The sequence below is a fragment of the Urocitellus parryii genome, chromosome 1, assembly GCF_045843805.1.
Source record: "Urocitellus parryii isolate mUroPar1 chromosome 1, mUroPar1.hap1, whole genome shotgun sequence".
NCBI lineage: Eukaryota > Metazoa > Chordata > Mammalia > Rodentia > Sciuridae > Urocitellus > Urocitellus parryii.
In genome coordinates, this window is record NC_135531.1 from 276,028,161 (window position 1) to 276,047,782 (window position 19,622).

The 19,622-nt window shown below is 33.8% G+C and overlaps 2 protein-coding genes across 2 annotated transcripts in view; one reads left to right on the forward strand and one right to left on the reverse strand.

The window, feature by feature from the left end:
* Psmd1 (proteasome 26S subunit, non-ATPase 1) overlaps positions 1-19,622 on the forward strand; it is a 92,578-nt gene that overhangs the window by 32,382 nt on the left and 40,574 nt on the right. The window lies entirely within an intron of this gene.
* Htr2b (5-hydroxytryptamine receptor 2B) lies at positions 1,822-18,321 on the reverse strand. Its single transcript, XM_026396237.2, has 4 exons — positions 18,285-18,321; positions 16,743-17,443; positions 6,913-7,113; positions 1,822-3,002 (listed from the first exon to the last, which is right to left on the reverse strand). Exons 2-4 carry the CDS (start codon positions 17,089-17,091, stop codon positions 2,110-2,112), a joined length of 1,443 nt encoding a protein of 480 aa, XP_026252022.2. The 5' UTR covers positions 17,092-17,443; positions 18,285-18,321; the 3' UTR covers positions 1,822-2,109.

A 19,622-nucleotide genomic window follows, 5' to 3' on the forward strand; every position in this document is an offset into this window, starting at 1 on the left:
TTATTTCTCAATGTATATATTTATATGCTTTGAGATATAAATAGATCTTGCAAGATGAGTAAGAGATTCTTGGTGCAGAAATTTTTTTAGACCACACAGATTCCTTAAATATAAACATTTTGCATCATCTTGTCCCTTATAATTTGAAGCAACTTTAGCAATCAGCCACTTGCACTGAATGCAGGATTCATCTTTACAATATTCCCATTCTCAGTTTTTTTAATTTGCCATGTTAGTGATTGAACCCAAGGCCCCATGGATGCTAGGCATAGGGCCTTGGGTTCAATCATGCTAGGTTCAATCATGCTAGGTTCTACCACTGAGTAACATCCTCAGCCCTTTTATTCACAGTTTTATATAAATTTGATACATATTCACCACGTTCTTTCCTGCTTCAGTATCTTTGTATTTACATTCTGGATGCTTCAACTTTTCTTTCTTTTTTTTTTTTGTCTTTTTCCTATACCTTTGTTTTCCCCTCTCCTTTAACTGACAGTAATTCGGAATAGAATGAGAGCTTTTTTTCAAAATTATTCTAGACAGCTGTAACCTGTTTCCCTTTGAAAGTAAGATTATGAGATATAATCTCTTTGTTACCTTAGGGATGTTTAATTGTTGCATTTGCTTTCAAATTATAGATTTCTTTATAAGGTATCCAGTAAGATGGAAAGACGAGATATGTATCAAAGTGGTAAAAATTTGAAATTATAATGTACTTTTTTCAGAAATAGTTGATATTGGAGTTGTATTTCATTTTGTGGAATATTCTGGCAAGACTAGAATGATTTCATTAACTTAGTTTTGTGTTTTTCTGTTTTGTTTTGTTTTTTAGGAATGTAAAGTTTTTTGCTTCTTATCTTAGGTAACCTACCTTTAATATTGCTGAAAAATCTTAAACAAATAGGGAACAGTGCTGAAAGCTTTGATTTAAGAACTAAATTTGTAAGATGTACTTTTCTTAGCAGATGAAATAGGGCCCATAAGTAAAGGTAACAGATCAAGATCTGTGTATTAGATTCATGTTCTAGGAAAGGATTCTATCACTGGGACAATATATGCCTGGTTGACTAATGCTGAGGTTCTCCATGGTCAACACGTTTCTTGAAGTCATTATCCTAAACTGAGTAAATGATGGAGCTGTGGGCTGAGGTGTAAGTATGGATCAGCTTTAAATGGAAAAGCTAAGGCAAGGACTGTTTTCACTGTTGATCTACTCAGCCTAAATTTGTTTACCATTTATAGGTAGCATAAAGAAAAGTAAATAGATTGAATTGGCTGCCATTTACTGAGTGTCTACTATTTATTCATCTTATCCTCCTGAGTACTGCACAAAATGTAGATGAAAAAACTGAGACTCAAATAAATTAATATCATTTCTAAATTAAATCTGCTATTCAGTAAGGGGCCTGGAAAGGATTAATGAAAAGATTTTGGGCCAGAAGTTCAACTGCATCATTGGGCAAACACAGGCACAGTGATCTCAGTTTTATAAGCTCACTTACTGTTAAGTCTCCAGATTGAGATTCCATGCTTCCAATTTGTGTGTGTTCATTAATACTTTTAAGAAGCATAACGTGATTCAGATACTCAAGGCCACTTTAATTTGCTTTCTCCTCCTCTTCCAGTTGACCCAGTTCTGATTAGATGCATACTACAGTGATTTAACAGATAGGATCATCATTTTATATACTTATCTTTAGCTCTTGTTCCTGTTGGCTTTTGCTTTAAGACCTTGAAGGCAAGGCTGTGTTTGTTTGTTCTATTTCATTCTTAGCACAACTTTGCTTACTCTTAGGAACCAAATAAAATGTTAAATTGACACTTTTTTTAAAGCCTGAACTTTATTGACTTATTTAATTTTATTTCCTTTGAAAACCACATTTAACCAGAGTGCTGGATTATTTTCATTTGTAGCTATACAGGATTATTTTTTAATGGAATAATTTTGCCCAAATAAGGAAAATTAGATAATCTTAATACTTAATTCTTAGTTCAAAGAATTGATTTAATATATGACATAAAATTCTTCGTTATCTAATTCTTGGTGAACTTACATCTTGTTCATCACCTTGCTTGTCATTATGTCAGGTGAAAACTCTGTCAGTTCTGCTATACATAACTGACTTGCTCTTCAGTTTTGTCACCTTCATTTTCAGTGAGGAGGAGTGTATCCAGTAGAATGATTGATGAAGACTGAATGGTGGAACTTCGGAGCCTCACTGGGCTCTGGTACATGGCAGGACTAATCCCATTTCGAATTCCATGTTTCGTGAAAAATTTAGAGTTCTCTGCCATTGCATTCTGGAAGTAGAGCTTACCAGAGCATTTTCGCAGAGTTTTTATAGACTTTGTAGCCCTGTAATTACAGGTGATGTATCGGCCAAATGCATCCCGAAATGTCTTATTGAAGAGGGTGTAGACAAGAGGATTTACCCCTGAAGAAATGTAGCCGATCCATACAAATATCTCCAGGAGCATTTTAAGAGTAGTTTGGTTACAGGAATCACACAAAGCTAAAGTAATATTTGTAATAAAAAAGGGACACCACATGAGCAAAAAAAGGAAAAACACAATTCCAAGGACCTTCGAAGCTCTTTGTTCATTGGAAATTGTTTGTGCTGACTTTTTTCCAACTGTAGACATTCGTCGCATAAGTGTTTCTTCACTTGAGTTGGGCACAGTCTTGTCCTGACGAGAACCATACAACATTGCCACCTTTTCAGGTGATGAGCAAGGTGTTTCATCCCTTTGGAAAACTGTGGACACAGTCAGCCATGTTAGGCGTTGAGGTGGCTTGTTTTTGACCCAATAAGCTTTCCTCTGTAACGCTTGGATAGTAAGAAAGTAGGTGACAATCATGATCCCAAGAGGTGTGAAGAAGGCAGCCATTGAGCCAAAGAGCATGAAATTGCCAAATCGTTCCTTAGTCAGCTCACAAGTAATATTGTTTGGGTTATGCAAATCAGTGTCTATGCCTTTAATGGGTACTGGAATGGCAATGCCTATGGAAGAGGAAATGAGATAAATTGAGTCATTTTATAAATTGTAACATTTAGATTTAGGTCCCTTCAGGTTTTATCCTAGTAACTTTATGCTGGTTAGTGCATTGTAATTCCTCGACGCACAGTGTAGAATCTGTCAAGGCATTGTATCAGTGGAACTTTTGAAAGAACCTAAAAAAGCAAGTCTGCCATTTTTAAACAAAGAGGTTGGTTAGTGATATTAGGTTTATAGTGAGAGCTTCCCTAAAGCTATAATATGTCCATGATAAAGTAGGGAATGTCTTTATTTGTTCTGTGTTTTTATAAGCTATTTTTTAGTTTTGATCTATCCCAGGTTAAGGAAAAGAAATTCAGAAGAGAAACTGCTTTTATTTTAATATTCAGTATAGATAATCTAAAGAGCCTTCAGACAGCTAGCTGTTTAGTATCTTAATTCTCAGTAGGTATCTATTTTACTTATTATCTTTGAGGTTCATTTAACAGGAAGTTTAATCTTTGTCTTTTAATCCTTTCCTTTTAACTTCTTATGGAAAACTTAACTTTTCTTTTTAAAAAATGGTACTTAATTTGAGAGAATGTGAATTGTGAAATTTATTTCAAGATTTAGAGTTTTTCTAATAGACATGAATAAAAGGTACCTCATGTGAATTTCTTAATATTTTAAATACCAAGAAGTAAGTATTTAAATGTGCTGTTTCTTAGTGAAGTAGCTTATTGGAAAATTAATAGTGCAAGGGTTAGACTAAATACTTTCCCCTTGAAGTAGATATTTTTTAAAATGTCTGAATTAATTGATCTTTTGCCTTGTGTTGTGTGAATTCAAAAGCACTTCATTATCTGCATACCATTTTAATGATAGCTAACGAGCCCTTGACAGGAATATTTTCTTCAAACCCTTTCTAGTGGATACAGCTACAGTCCCTGCTTTTCCTCATGTTCACCACCAGAAAGAAGATTTCCTTAGAATAGGATAAGTGTACAGAATCTTGGGTCAACCTACTGTGGCTTTAAAAATTGGCTCACATTGTGTTTTTGTAAAAGTTTTATTAGAACACAGCCATACCCATTTATTAGCGTATTGTTTATGGCTGCTTTTGTGGTATGACCAGAGAGTAACCGTGAAAGAAACCACATGGTACCTGCATGCCTGAAGGTACAGACTTTCTTGACCTTTTAAGAAAAAGTCTGCTGACTCCTATTCTCCCCTGTCGCTTCAGGGTCGTCACTCTAGTATTCCTTCTCCCCTCCAAACACTTCCCTTTTGAAGTCTATTAAATCAATTTATACCACTCTTTTTTCCATCCTGGTCATTGAGTAGCCTCTCCAGGACATTTGTCCATCTCTCTCAAAGGTTTTAGTACCTGCTGTAGTCTTCCTCTCTCTTGCTCGCTTGCCATCATCTTGCATGACTTCATTCCATTGATCACTCTTCTAACACTTAATTTTATATCTTGAACTCGACTCTTATTATTTGTACTCCTGTAGGTATCCAGGAGTTCTCTTGAAATAATCCCATATCAAAAATCATGTGCTCCAATCTGTTCCTTTTTATCCTTCTATGCTTCTTGCTGGACAGCTTCTCTTTACATTATCTTAGTGAATAGTCTGCCTAAACTCTCTTTTCACATTCCAGTAGCACCCCCACCAAGGCTTACATTACCTTCCTGTCCAGCTTCTTAATCAATAACTTTTGAGTTTTCACTGGCACTTTGTATACTCTTACCCTCTTTTATACTTACTGTTTCTAGGTGTTACTTAGGTGTTTTAGTTCATTTTATGCTGTTATAACAGAATGCCACAGACTGGATAATTTATAATGAAAAGAAGTTTATTTGGCTCACAGTTCTGGAGATTAAGAAGTCCAAGATCCAGGGACTGCTTCTGATGAGGATCTTCTTGCTGCATCATAACATGGTGGAAGGTATCACATGGGGGAGAGAGAGAACAAGAGAGAGGCCCAAACTCATCCTTTATAGGATGAACCCATTCCCTTAATGGCTTTAATGGTTCATAAAGGCAGAGCCGTCATGACCTCACAATGACCTTAACAATGTCTCTTCAACATTGTTAAGATTAAACTTCCAACAAGTGAACTTTGGGAGACATGTTCAACCCATAGCACTAGGATAACTGTAAATTCAAAAGAAGAAAGTGAGCTCTCTTCAGCACTTTGTAGAATTTTGAAACTGAACTTACCCTGTCATCCTATTTTCTTTTTTTACAGTTACTAAATTGTGATTGGTTCTATAAGGAAGAGGGTGATGAAGCAAAAGGAGCATTGGTCTTGGCCTTGCTGCTATAAAAATCCTTAACCCAACTATTTAAAATTTTTAGGTTTCTCTTTTTGTATCTATAAAAGGAAGACAGGTTCTAACATCCTTTCTAAATCCATAAACCTGGAGTCTTCCTTTTTCTCCTTCATACTTTATCACTTTGTATTTTGTTTATGTATCTGCTTTTCTTGAATGTAGGGATTCCTATTTCTGTGTATTCTTATTACATAGCATATTATAGACACTCAGTTGAAATTTGATCAATTTATAAATTTCATATTATCCTGACTTTATTTAGATACTATTTCTAACCAACAGGTTGTTTATCACACCGGTTTGATCATATTTCAGTGTCAAATATTTTAATTCTTCACTAAGGATCCGCTTCCCTTTTTCCTTTGCTTCTGTTTACTCCCTCCTCCCCTTTATCCCAACAAACCAACCTCACTCACATTCTTTCCTCCTCACTCATTGAAGTGAGCTTTTTTTTTTTTAAGGTCATTTGAAATGAATGACTACACACTTCAAAGTTTGTTATTTAACACCCATTATCTCCCCTTCTCTTTCTCTAGCTTTTTTTTGGGGGAGGGGGGTCATATAGAGTTGCTGTTCTGCTCTGTCCATCAGCCTCTGCCCCTTAAACTGGCCTTTTCTTGCTGCTTGCAAATCTCTCTGTTCTGAATAGACTTTTCCTTAACCCTGCTTTCTTCCCATGCCACAGCAGTAGCATGCCTTGATTTTATCTGCAAATTTTTCAAGATATTTGGCTTTAGTACCATTATTTCAGGAATATGTAGGTCAATTTCAGTGTCTTACTTATTGGTTTTTTGCATATTTCTTACTCTGATTACAGAGAAGTATTTTTTTTCTTACCTTCCTTTTTGTATTGTGTCTCTTTAAATTTTTCCCTCTTCTAAGATATTTTTCTAGGAAGGGTGAGTCCGCTGGTCAGATCATTGTGTTTGTTGCAAATCTGCTTGTTTTTCTAATTAACTTTAAGAGCTTTGAGTGCTGTACTTCATGCCAAGATAGTCCATTATAGGAGCTATCTTTAAGCATTAAAGATAAGCACAGAATCATAATAGTTTAGAAGAGATGTGACTTCTCTCTACAAGTCATTTCTGAACATTAGGTAAACATTATTTTAATCTAAAAACTTTGAAACATTTAAGACACTAATACAGACATTTAGATGCCTCTAATCTATATATATATTGAAATGTTGGCTTCTAAGATGAATTTATGCTCTGATACCTGCTTGTAAAATGTTTGAGTTGTTTTTTTTCTCTTTTCCTATTCATCTTCTTAGATGTGATATAAGATAATCACATCAAGATAACAAAAAATGAAATTATGGGATGCCTTTACTAGCTAGGTCTTAATGACGTGTTGACAAATATGAAGACTCAGCCTTCCTGCACATCATTAAGAGATGAACACTTTGCTACTTCTTCAGTTTCTGTACGGTTTAGACACTACATGATGAATGGAACGACAGAAGCACCTTGTGTTGGGACATCAGTAGTCTGCCTTGACTTCTCATGCTGAGTTTCTGGGCCTACCAAACCTGGCATTCTCCTAGCTGAAAGGAACCAAAGGCCATATATGCCACCCGTACCCTGGTATTCCCCACATACCTATTGAAATTAACCACACCACTGTAATCTTGATAAACGCGGTAGCTCTGGAGTTATATTGATTGGCCTGGATTGGCTTTTTGATGGCTATGTAACGATCCACTGAAATGGCACAGAGATGCATGATGGATGCAGTTGAAAAGAGAACGTCAAGAAATAACCAGGCAGGACACAGAACTAGTGGGAGGGGCCACATAGCCTCTGAAAGAAAGAAAAACAGAATTTTTCTCTAAGAATGGTAACTTCAATTTATAGTTTCTTTTTTTAAGTAATACATAGTTTTTAGCTTTTTTTTGTTTATTAACCTGACATTTTGATGTAACCACTACAAGATAATGTTTAATTCAGATTATTACATTATTTCTATAGATGGAAGGTTTTAAATACATTTGCTATCTTATGTAATAATTATGACTCTCTAAGTCAGTAGCAGTTAGCATTTTATGATTTTGCTCTCTTGTCAGTTCCATTTGTGACCTTTTAAAAATTTACACATTGCAACTGGAACTTAGCCTTACTATACAAATAAAAATTTATTTTTCAGTTGGTATTGTATTAAAAAAAGAAAACAATTTACCATGGAGTAGGCAAAAAGCCTATCCAAATGGGAGTCTCCTTAAGGCCTGGCATTTTCACTCAATTCTGGCAATAACCTGAAGCATAGTCCTGAAACATTTATTGTATAATTAATATAGTTTTAAGCACTTTAGAAATTTTTTTTTTATTATTAGTTGTTCAAAACATTACAAAGCTCTTGACATATCATATTTCGTACATTTGATTCAAGCAGATTATGAACTCCCATTTTTACCCCAAATACATATTGCAGATTCACATCGGTTCCACATAGAAATATTTTTTTTAAAAAATTGAAAGTGATATTAAATAGTCTTCATAGTTTTTCAGTAAATTTACTTCCACAAGTATCTGTGCATGTTCAGATTTAAAGCATTATGTATTATACATACACCCACTGTGTACATGTTTATAGTTTCAAAATGACTAAAATTTATTTTAGGATGTCCCTACAATATTTCAGTGAGAATACATTTTACAAATACACACTTACATATATACATAGATTTTGGTGTAGAAAACGGATGTCTTGCATATGAGATTATCTATGCCTCTTTTGTGGTTTGATTGTTGTATGGCCACTGGTAAAATGTAAACTACTTTTCTTGTCCTGGTTATTCCAAGTGTATCTATCTTTGACAGGAAGTGATAGGGATAATTAAAGAAAGACCAAGATACTCATCTCAGGAGTTTCAGAATTACTGGGCACCAGGAGATTTTTCAGTTGTGAATTGTCTTTTTGTTTTTTGGTGCAGGGGATTGAACAGGGCCTTGTGCATGCTAGGCAAGTGCTCTACCACCCTCCACCCCCCAAACTTTTTAAAATTAAAGAGTTTAGGGATAGAGAAAGATTAGATTCCCAAACCAAAACAACAACAAGACGCTGTACTAGAGGGAAAGAGTTTTTAGATAGACTTGAATATGGTATTTTCAAGAGTCAAGTAGAATTTCAGTGAAAAATATTTGGAGACTTGACAAAAAAGCTCACTTTTGGTGTCTTCTGTTTCCAGAGTTGGTATAGGAATATTAAAATATTTCTTCTAAGGACCAAAATAACAAAATCAGTATGAATTTTATTTAAAAAGAATAAGTGATTGCTTGGTACTTGGTTCCATGTTCAACAACAACTTAAAAAGAAATTGAAGCATCATTCATGTTATTAAGTAAATTATTAAGTATATTATTATAAATGAGTGTTTCCTACTTCACCTGTTGGATTGGGGGTGGAAAGGAATGGAAGTGGTAAATTGTAGATTCATTGAGCCTGGATGTATCACCGATTTTGCAGATGAGTACATTCAGGTACAATTAAGCCTTTGAATATGGGTATGGGCAAGGAAAGACAATTCTTTATCAAAACCCTAAATGTTAATTGAAAGTGCTCTTTATAACCTTACTACTCAGAGTGTGCTCTTCAGATCATCATCTGGGAATTTACTAAAAATGCAAGCTCTTGGGTCTCATCCCAAACATACTGTGTCAGACTCTTCAGTTAAATCAGATCCCCAGATGATTTGTATGCAAAGTACAGTTTACAAATGACTTTCTAGGAGAGGTTGTGTCTGTCTTAGAAGATGCATCTGGCATTGCTGGTGTAGGATAGGTACTCAGAAAGCCTCATAGAAATCTATAGGAAGCCTCTCAAAATAAACAAAGAAATTAAGTATAGCAGAGAAAACTGTTCATAGAGAACCCAGGCACTTTTCTCCTTTCTCAGCCATAGCATTCAGATTTTCTGACAGCAGTGGGAAAAGACCTTGGACAAATGCAGCAGTGCATTCTTTGACCCAACCTTAAAAGCAAACTAACAGTCTAAGTAGAATGCAAAAAATCACCTACAATTGAGTTTTGTAATGAAAACTGAGGTGAGGATATAGATATAGATACATTCTAAGCTGAGCTGATCTAAAGTTCTCCATTTAGGGCTCCAAGGAGGAAATAACAAAAAATCCTCAAGTCCTTTTTTTTTTTTTTTTTTTTTTTTTTTTTTTAATGCAGTGCTGGGAAGGAATCCAGGGCTTCACATATCCCAGGCAAGCACTCTACCCCTGAGCTACACCCCCAGCCTATATACTCAAGAGCTATAATCAGAGTTTTTGGTCATAGTTATAATTAAAAAGGCAGAAAATTATTGTGCTGTATCCTTGATCATATGTTCATTCTCTATCATCTCTTAAAATGGTTTCCTAATAATTCCAACTTGGTATTAGCTATTCTAATTATGGACTATATATATATTTTTTTCTTATACTGGGGATTAAACCCAGGGGCACTTTACCACTGAGCTGCATTCCCAGCCCCTTTTATTTTTTATTTTGATATAAGTTGTTGAGGCTGGCCTCGAACTTATAGTCCTTCTCCCTTAGCCTTCTGAGTCCCTGGAATTACAGGCATGTGCCACTGTGCCCAGCATGGACTATATTTTTGAAGATTAAGGTCTAGAAAATGAAAGAACTCATAAAATGTACATGTCTTTGGAATGTAACTGTTTGACCCACATATTCCTAATTGTGGATAAGAAGGAAAGTTTTGGGTGCTGATTTAATTAAGCTTATGAAGCCTTGTTAGCCTCACTCTTGAATAGGATGGACTTATTTAAAAATTCCAAATTTGAAGCATAACTGAAGTATATGCAGATCATTGGAATTTTATTAGTGTTTTCTTATTGTAAGCAGTAAAAAATATTCACATGGGATATTGAATTTTCTTTAAGAAAGAATGAGACTCTGGGTTTTTAAGACTAGAGAGAGAGGGCTGGGGATGTGGCTCAAGCGGTAGCACGCTCGCCTGGCATGTGTGCGGCCCGGGTTCGATCCTCAGCACCACATACAGACAAAGATGCTGTGTCCGCCAAATACTGAAAAATAAATATTAAAGTTCTCTCTCTCTCTCCCTCTTTCTCACTCTCTCTCACTCTTTCTTTAAAAAAAAAAAAAAAAAAGACTAGAGAGAGAGATCTTTAAAATTCTGAGTTTAATGAAATACTAATGGATAGATTGTTTTTAAATGAAACTAACATAAAAGTAATAGTTAACTGCATTATTGATAGAAATTATAGAAATCTTTTATGAAAAGCACAAAAAGGGAACTTGATAAAGTGATAGAGTGCTTGCCTAGGATGAGAAAGGCCCTGGGTTTTATCTCTTTTTTTTCTTTTTTTAATTGATTTTTTAAAAATAAATGACAGCAGGGTACATATACAGCACAGTTTTTCACATCTCTGGTTGTATATAAAGTATGTTCACACCAATTTGTGTCTTCATACATGTACTTTGGATAATGATGTCCATCACATTCCACCATCCTTGCTAACCTCTGCCCCACCTCCATTCCCCTCCCGCCCATGGCATTTGCAGGTAAATGTATGGCGTTGGAGAAGATAATGTTAAGTGAAGTTAGCCAATCCCCCCAAAAAAAAACTGCCAAATGTTTTTTCTGATATAAGGAGGCTGATTCATAGTGGGATAGGGAGGGGGAGCATGGGAGGAATATATGAACCCTAGGTTCTATCTGTAGCACTGCAAAAAAAAAAACAAAAAAGGCTTTTGTAATTGTTTAATAGACTGAGGTAACTAAAAATGAAAAGTGAAAGTGTTCTTTATAACCTTACTACTTACTACTCTTATTTTGTAAAGACTTTTACTGGGTCAGAAACTTTTATTCTAAAATTGCTTTTCAGTTAGTAATTAATTTAGAAGACTCAAGGTTAAAGAAAAACTGAATAAAGGGTAAATTGGTATAATGACATAGTTTATTCTAAACTTATTTTTCTTAGAAATTTTAATTTGTCTTAAGGATTTATGGTTGTATTTATTTGTTTAATGTATTAAGTCCAACTCATTTCCAAAAAGACTTGAACATTGCTTAAAATTTGAGATAACCAAGTGAAACCATCACAGATTTAAATTAAAAGAAAACAAAAAATGTATCTAAGAGTGAGTCTAAGGGAAATAAGTTACCAGGTACATAGACTAAATATTGCTGTTCCGAGGCTCTAAATTTGACTCGAATAAAAACTAAAAAATAAGAAAATATTTAAATTATATAGTATTTGGTGTTACATAAAAGAAAGCCTGTGATTTCTCTGAAAAATCCCATGTTCTGTGTCCTTCCCCCTGCCTCTGAATTAAATGAACTCAGAGAAATTAATTTCAGTAAGGTTTGAAAGATAGCATTTCTGTGGATGCCTGAAGTAATTATAGGCTATTACAGGAACAGCTATTAAAGAAGCGAAACAAGTCTTAGATGGGTCTTAGATTGTAGACAGCTAATTAATTAATTAATTAATATTAGCACACATATTTTGTCATTTAAATTGAAAACTATATGTTTTAAATACCACCATACATAGTCACTTAGATACTTAAGTATCTGTTTGTCTCCCAGACAAGGTCCATCAACTTCATAGGCATGGGTCTAGGTCTAATTCCTTCTTCAGAAAAGAAGAGAGGTCTCAAGGATTTCTACAAGTTTTTGTTGAGACATGAATATTCTATACCTAATATGAAATATAACTACCTGAAAAAAAAATACTGAGTTCTGCCTTATCCCTAGACCAAAATTCTTTAGCACTCTTGTTAGATGGAGTTAAGATATAATTGCTAGCTTTGTTTGCTAAATAGTGGCAGTTTTGACTAGTAGAATTTCTCATTTGTGTTTGAGAAAGTAGACTAATAGAGGCTGAGTGTGAATTCTAGACTCAGTCCTCCTAGGTTCATGTCATATCTATGCCACTTATTTTGTGATCTTGAACAAATTGGTTATCCCTTTGTTCCTATGACCTCTGTAAAATGAGGAAAATAATACCTGCTTAATAGGATTGCTTCAAAGGATTTTTAGGGTTGAGATTCATTGCAATAATACATGTGAAGTATTTAGAACAATGTGGCATAAAGAAAACACTCAATGAATATTAACTGTTATAACTGCTATTTGACAGAAACTAGTGAAATAACCCAACTATGAAAACATCTCCACTCAGAAACAACAAGCTGCATCATTAGTATAAAATATTTGTCTTTCTGCTTGTTGTAGCAAGTACAGTGCATCTAATTGAACTTGAAACTGAGCTGGCTCGGAGTGGGGAACAGGATGAGGATGTGTGTTTTTGTTTTAACTTTAATTTTCAATTAAATTTGTCATGAAGGTATGCCTTTTACTAAGGTTGAATTCTAACTGCTATTTGTGATCTCACAGAAACATAAATAATCTATATGTATTACAATTGGCCGGGTCTGGATTTTTTGTTTGTTTGAGGGGGGTATATTCTTGTTGTTTTGCTTTCTTTTAAATCAGAATGAAAAGGGCTGGGACCTTAGCTCAGTGGTAGAGCACTTGCTTCCCACCTGTGAGGCACTGGGTTCAATTCTCAACACCACATAAAAATAAATACATAAAAAGATATTGTGTCCATATACAACTAAAAAAATTTTTTTTAATTAGAATAGAACCGTGATTGGGGCTGGGGTTGTGGCTCAGTGGTAGAGTGCTTGCCTAGCACACTTGAGGCACTGGCTCAAACCTCAGCACCACATAAAAATGAAACAAAGACATTATGTCCATCTACAACTAAATAAATAAATAAATAAATATTTTTTAAAAGTGATGTTTTTAAATCAAACACTCTGTCATTATGAGATATACTCATTTTATCTGAATTCTGCATAACCTTTGGGCAGATTTTTAGATTGGAAAGCCAGGAAATAATTAAGAAATAATTAGTATCAATCTTTTAGTCTGGGGCATAACACATTTCTCTTTTGAGAATTTAAAAGACTATTTTAAAAGCCATTCCAAATCGTCTGTGTCTAAAGAGTTCACAGAGGTACATGGTTTACTTGAATTTATTAGAGCAGGCAGTTTTAAATAACTTTTGTTTTAAAAGGACACAGTTTTCAATATGCATGTTTTTTTTAAATCTCAGAAAGTCTAATGTTTCTCTGTCTTCTAGAAAGGAGAGCTTATATTATTGTTACAAAGCTTCTGTTTTGTTCCATTGTTGCTTTTCTGCTAAGGTAGCTGAGTATATGTGACATCTAGGGGTTAGATGTCTAATATGATAATGTGTGAAGTAATTTAATACTTAATGAACATTTTTTCTTAGCTTTATAAAATTTCACTTACAAAAAGAAGTGATTTTAGTTGCTTTGTTCCCCTACTTCAGAATTGGGCAGAGTAGCATTTCATTGTTTAAATTAACAATTGACTTTTTTTTCATCATCTCTGGTTAGATTTTCATCTTAATCACATTTAATTGGCATGCTCTGCTAATACCCACCAATTACTAGTGATTGGTAGTAGGCTACATAACAGTCTCTACCTTCAGTGTAAAATTCTGCACACCCATTTTACAGACAAGTTGATGGAACTAATAAGATATTAAATGGTTTGTCTTGGTCAGCACAGGAAAGCTAGGGTATTGCTTTAGAAGCCCATCTTTCAACCATTTTATACACAGCCTTTCAGCTGTTCCATAGATACTGTTGCAACTGATCATGAGGCATGGATTAAAATTTCAAGTGGATAAATGCTGTATTTTTCCCTTCATATTTTAAGTCATTTACTTGATAAGAGAAGGAAAAGTTTTGAGAAGTTCTTAAATGTGAGCATTCTTTTTTCATATCTGCACAGGTTATTCTGTTTGGGGGGTTTTGGGGAGTTTTTTTTGTTTATTTTGGTGCCCAAGTATTTCTAACATAGGTATTTTTAGGCTTTATGTTATAAGCTACTAAATTGTGACCACAGTTTTTAGGTATTATGGACAAACAATTAAAAACTAGAGTTATAAAGATAGAATCTAGTGTTCTTGGGAAGAAATTAAAGAAAAATTAATCTAGCATTACCTGTTTGAAAGACAGTGTTGTGCCAAAGTTGTCATAATCTTGGTAAAATAGAAACTCAAAAAGTATGTAACTAAATATTATACAAATTGGTGGTTAAGTAAAATATCCCTCAGTATAAGGACACAAAAACCACATTTTTTTAAAACTGTCTCTTTTTTTTAGGCATAATTTTATTAGAATACCATCTGGTTTAAAGTTTCTTCATTAAATTTCCCTGAGATAGCTAAAATTGCTCACAGTGGTAATTAATCTTTCATGCTTATAAAACTAGGGACACTTGTTGGTAGATTGGGAAAGTTCTGGAGAGAAAAATATACTATAAGATCTACTTCTGCCTTTTAAAGTTATCACACATTTTTGTAAATGCATTAGTTTAGAAAGTTTTAGTATTCATCAGTGTATGAAAGGCTATACTCATATCCTATTTGAAAAAAAAAATTAAAAGATCCTATTTTTTGAAATCAGGTCCCTGTTGGTACGAATAATTCCTAATTTACGAATGCATCCTTGAAAGCTTTTAGAGGACTGCTTGCATTTCCTTATATTTTGTTGGCCGTGCTGGGGATGGAGCACAGGGCCTCACCCATACTAGGCCAGCACTCTGCCACTGAGCTACACCAGTCCTCCTCATACACTTTCTCATGGTAATAGAGTTGGGTTGAATTAATACAATAATTTTAAAAATAATTTTTAAGTTTCCTGGAGTTCACTTTTAAAAATATCTACTAGATCTACTCACTGTAAAACTAATTGCTGATAGTAAAAGTGTTTGGAACTTTTGTAGCTAAAAATTAGCAAACACTTTGAAAAAATGAAATACTGTTAAAATATATATCTTAATTAGTTGAGACAAATAGAAAGATATTCAACATGTTTTTAAAATGTTTTGAAATATGTTAAAGTGTGTTTGATTTTTCTGCTAACTTACTGCTAAAAATATGGTGAGCACCAAATTTTTAGATTAAAAACTTAAATTTTTACTGTGTTATTGTCATAGAGAATATATGGATTATCTGTTAACTTTTCTTTGTTAGCTCACTTTCATATTGTGGAACTTTGTTATAAAGTCAAAAGTCACTTCTGCATATCTCATTTATTCAACATATCTATTAACTTTCATGGTAGCCTGAAATAAGCATTTTGACATTTTCTGAGTGTCCAGTAAAGCACCGTTTATATAGAGTTGGTTAATATCTTGAAGCTACTATTATAATTATGGACATGTAAGCTTAAATCCTTTGCCTGTGCAGTCTTTACCAAATACACATATATATGTTTATATAGTCCTAAGTACTTTATTTATTTAAAATTTTCCAGAATTAAGATTGCTTTAGGTTCTCCATTAGAGTAAGATTTCTTAATTATTTTTCATGATTACATAAAGCAGTAGATTATTCCAAAGATTACAAATTTATAGAAGAGGGGGATATATAGAAAATACTAATGAAGGACTGGGGTCATGTGGAGTGCTTGCTTGCCTCGCACGTGTGAGGCAACTGGGTTTGGTCCTCAGAACCACATAAAAATAAATTTTTTAAAAAAAGGCATTGTGTCCATCCTCAGCTAAAAATATTTTTTTAAAAAAAGAAAGAAAACGCTAATGATATAAGAATCTGATTAAGGCAATAGAACCTTATTCGTTGTTGCTTGTCCTGCAACAGAATTTTCTTGATTTACTTTAAAGCCTGGATAAGTGTTAATTTACAATACTAAGTTTAAACCCGTCATTACCTTATAATATTTGGGGCATCAAGTACTTAATTTTAGATATCTTTTTATTAATTCTCATAAAAATAGTTGAAATAGAAGTTTTTCTTTACCATCTAATTTAATAAATTAGTACATTCTAGCTTAAATTTTCCTTCTATTACTTGAATTGTTTTTCTGCACTACGTAAGTAAATATAATTCTTAGAAGCCATATCAGCTATATATAACATTTTTCTTAAGCAGTTTATGAATGGAATATCAGTTTTGCCAGTGTTGACTAAGTTAAATCCTTTTAATGCTGACTCTGAGGTAGGAGCCTTCATAATTCATCAACAGAATTATTTGTGTTCACCCAGATTTTATGACTAAAGATGAGAAGCATAAATCAAAAACTATTATGTCTATTATAATGTAATTATCTTTTTTATTATAGGAAAGATTTCAGTATCAAACTATGTTATTATCGCAATAACTCAGGCTTTGGTCCACTTACTTTATTACCTTAGAAATCTATCAAGAACACAAATGGTCAGATATCATAAAAAATGAAACAGATGGATCATTTCTTGGGACACCCTGAGCCATTTCCTTAAATAGTCCAAGTCCATCTTTTATTTTAAGGAAAATAAGGATAAAATGACTGTCCTTTTCTCTAACAGTATGTCAAAGTGGTTTGATGTGTGGAACAAAGTGAAATACTTACCAAACATTATTGTCAAGAGGGCAATTGGCATCACAAATAATCCAACCAGCAAGTCAGCCACCGCCAAGGACATTAGAAAGTAATTGGTAGCATACTGTAGCTTCTTCTCCAGTGAAACAGCCAGAATAACAAGGATGTTTCCACCAATTGTGGGGATTATCACCACTAGTATCAGAAGAGCTGCCCAGCGCAGTTTATTTCCTTGTTCTTCAACAATCTGTTTCATTTCCTCTGGTATTGATTCTGTCTGTAATCCAGACTGGTTAGAAGAGATTAAGTGATCCAGTAAACTCTGCAGAACATGCTCAGGAATTCTGCTTTGTTCAGACATTCTATAAGAGAGAGCCATTCACCATTTTTCTCTGATTCAATCCATTTGGACACTAGTCAGCATGGTCAGTAGCTAAGCTGGTCAACTACTTTAAGGTGTCATACCTATGCCAAACGATCCATGCCAAAGTTGACTCCTTCCTTTTAAAAACAAGTTGAAGTTCTGTTAAGATGAGAGTATACACACATCTGTCCATGCTTGTAATTAAGACCTCAAATTTTTAGTATTTCCTAGAGCTTAGATTTTAGAAGGCTCAGTGAAAGATACCAGTAGCTGAGAGAAAATACAGTATTGGTTTCTTTCATTTTTTTTTTGTATTTTTGCTGCAGTTGTAGAGTTATATTTGAACTTGATTGCCAGAGAGATGCCCCTAAATATAAGATATAGATATATAAGTTGCATTATTTATTTCCAAAAAGCAGTAGAAACACTTGAACATAGCAACTAGGCCCTCCCTTCTCAATAGGCCCATTGTGCTATTGTGACAATGCAATTAGTTCCCATAAAAAATATTAAATTCCTGACTTGCCTCAAAGTTAATGATAGGGGAGAGATACATTATTTTTTCAGTGGCTTATAATAAAAAGCTAGGTGTTTCCTGACCTGTACTTTAAAAAGAATTTTTAAAAAGTCAAAGCACTAAATAGTTTTGAATAGAACTTTAGTCAAAGTTATGTTACACGCTAGCCACCCACCTAGGAAGAATTTAAGCCTACATAAAGTCAAAATAAATGATTTATCAGCTAGAATCCTTACATGCAATTGAGTTGTCTTATTGGGTTTATCTTAGTGCTGATTTAAATGCCATTTTTTATAAGCATTTTGGAATCCCTTTCGTTAGAAGAGAAAAATATTAATAGGATCCAAAAAATTTTATCTTTCACAGCATGCTACTTCGAGAGGTTTTTTTAAATTTAATCATTAGATTTGCCGAACTTGAACCAGTTCTTTTTGTTGTGTTTTAAGTACTAATTTTTTCCTTAACCTTCCTAGTTCCTTGAGAAGGGAGGCTAAGACCATAATTAAGATATTTGTTCATTATATTTACAAATCCCATATTAAAAATCTCCCCTTTAACATAAGTAAATTTTTCATTTTGGTCCTTAAACCACTGAATATAAATAAAAGATTATGAAAGTAGAGTTCTTAAAGATTAAGTAAAAAAAACAACAAAATCCCTTAGATAAATCTATTTATCTGTAAATACGTACCTCTCATTTGCTTGTGATTTTCCCAAGTGTGTTGTCGTTGCATCTGTTCAGCGCTTGTTGCTGTGACTGAAATCCTCCTCCCATTGACTTATTTTGAGCCTCTAGCCCTGGAGCTTGCAGGCAGTGAAACAAGCGTGTTGCATAGCTGTAAGCATGCCAGGGAGGTTATTTCCTCTCTGATACATTCATTTTTAGAGCATGGCAACATTCATTGTAATTCATAAAGCTGCCAGTTAAGCGTGTCAACCCAGTTCATAACCCTTATTCAAGTAATATTCTGAAGAGCTCTGATAATTTGGGGGACTGTAATAAACTCTGTTATTTTAGCTTAAGATAGTTTTATTTAGGATTAAGCCTGGGCTGTTTCCTCATTGGAGAAAAAAATCTAAAGATTCTAGAGCTTTTATTTTATGCAGATTCTATCCTGTTAGCCGTATAGTGTTTTCCACAGTTCTCATTTCTAGCAGTGAAACACGATTCTTATCCAGCTCTTATGCCTTTGCTTGGAGCACATTTAATTTGCTCTGGCTGCAGCCTTATATAGAAGAGCACAGAAAGATCTGAATTCCACATGTATACATAGGTTTTAGCAGAAACTTTGTCACTGCTCTTTTTTAAATAGCCTCTGGTTTGAAGAGTTGGTTCATTGGCAGCTTTTCTCTCACAGATTTCACATTGGGGAAAGTATTATATGTAATGATACATTTTTGCTTTATTTCAGAAAATTGTTATGTAGATCTTAATAGTATGCTCTTAAGCTTTTCCAAACTGTATGTTAGCATTTTTAAAATCATAGAACACTCAGATTTTTAAATTATTTAATTATTTCTAGATCAGCGATGACATTTGTGCCCTTTTGCTGCTTGAATTTTTTACTCTATAGCTTGTATTAAAAGCCATTGGAATATATTTAGTTTATTTCAGTTCTGAGAACTTCAGTTTTATTCAGTATTTTTTAAATTCAGTATTTTTTTAAATTCAGTATTTTAGAAAAAAAAATTTGTTCAGAATACTAGATGAAAACAAATAAATAATACTCATGAGCAATCAGATGGATTTTAATGTGATAGAACTTCTATTCAGGAATACAAAATATTTTTAAACACTGCTTTACTCTGAATCATAATTTGGTATCTGCTTATGCAGGCAGGTAGTGGTCTGCAAAAGAAAATAACGTCAGGTTGGAAATAGCAGCACCATTATATCCAATGAAAAGACCTGTATGAAAGCCTTTGTTGCTTTTTGCATTTTTTTTTATACCTTTATTTTATTTATTTTTATGTGGTGCCAAGGATCGAACCCAGTGCCTCACACGTGCGAGGCGAGTGCTTTACCGCT

Excerpts from the sequence above, each read along its gene's own strand:
- Htr2b (XM_026396237.2), bottom strand. The coding sequence starts at position 17,091 with ATGGCTCTCTCTTATAGAATGTCTGAACAAAGCAGAATTCCTGAGCAT. Across the intron at positions 7,114-16,742 it reads CCTCTTGACAATAATGTTTG|AGGCTATGTGGCCCCTCCCA; the intron begins GTAAGTATTTCA and ends TCTTTCTTTCAG. Across the intron at positions 3,003-6,912 it reads GGTGTGGTTAATTTCAATAG|GCATTGCCATTCCAGTACCC; the intron begins GTATGTGGGGAA and ends CCTCTTCCATAG.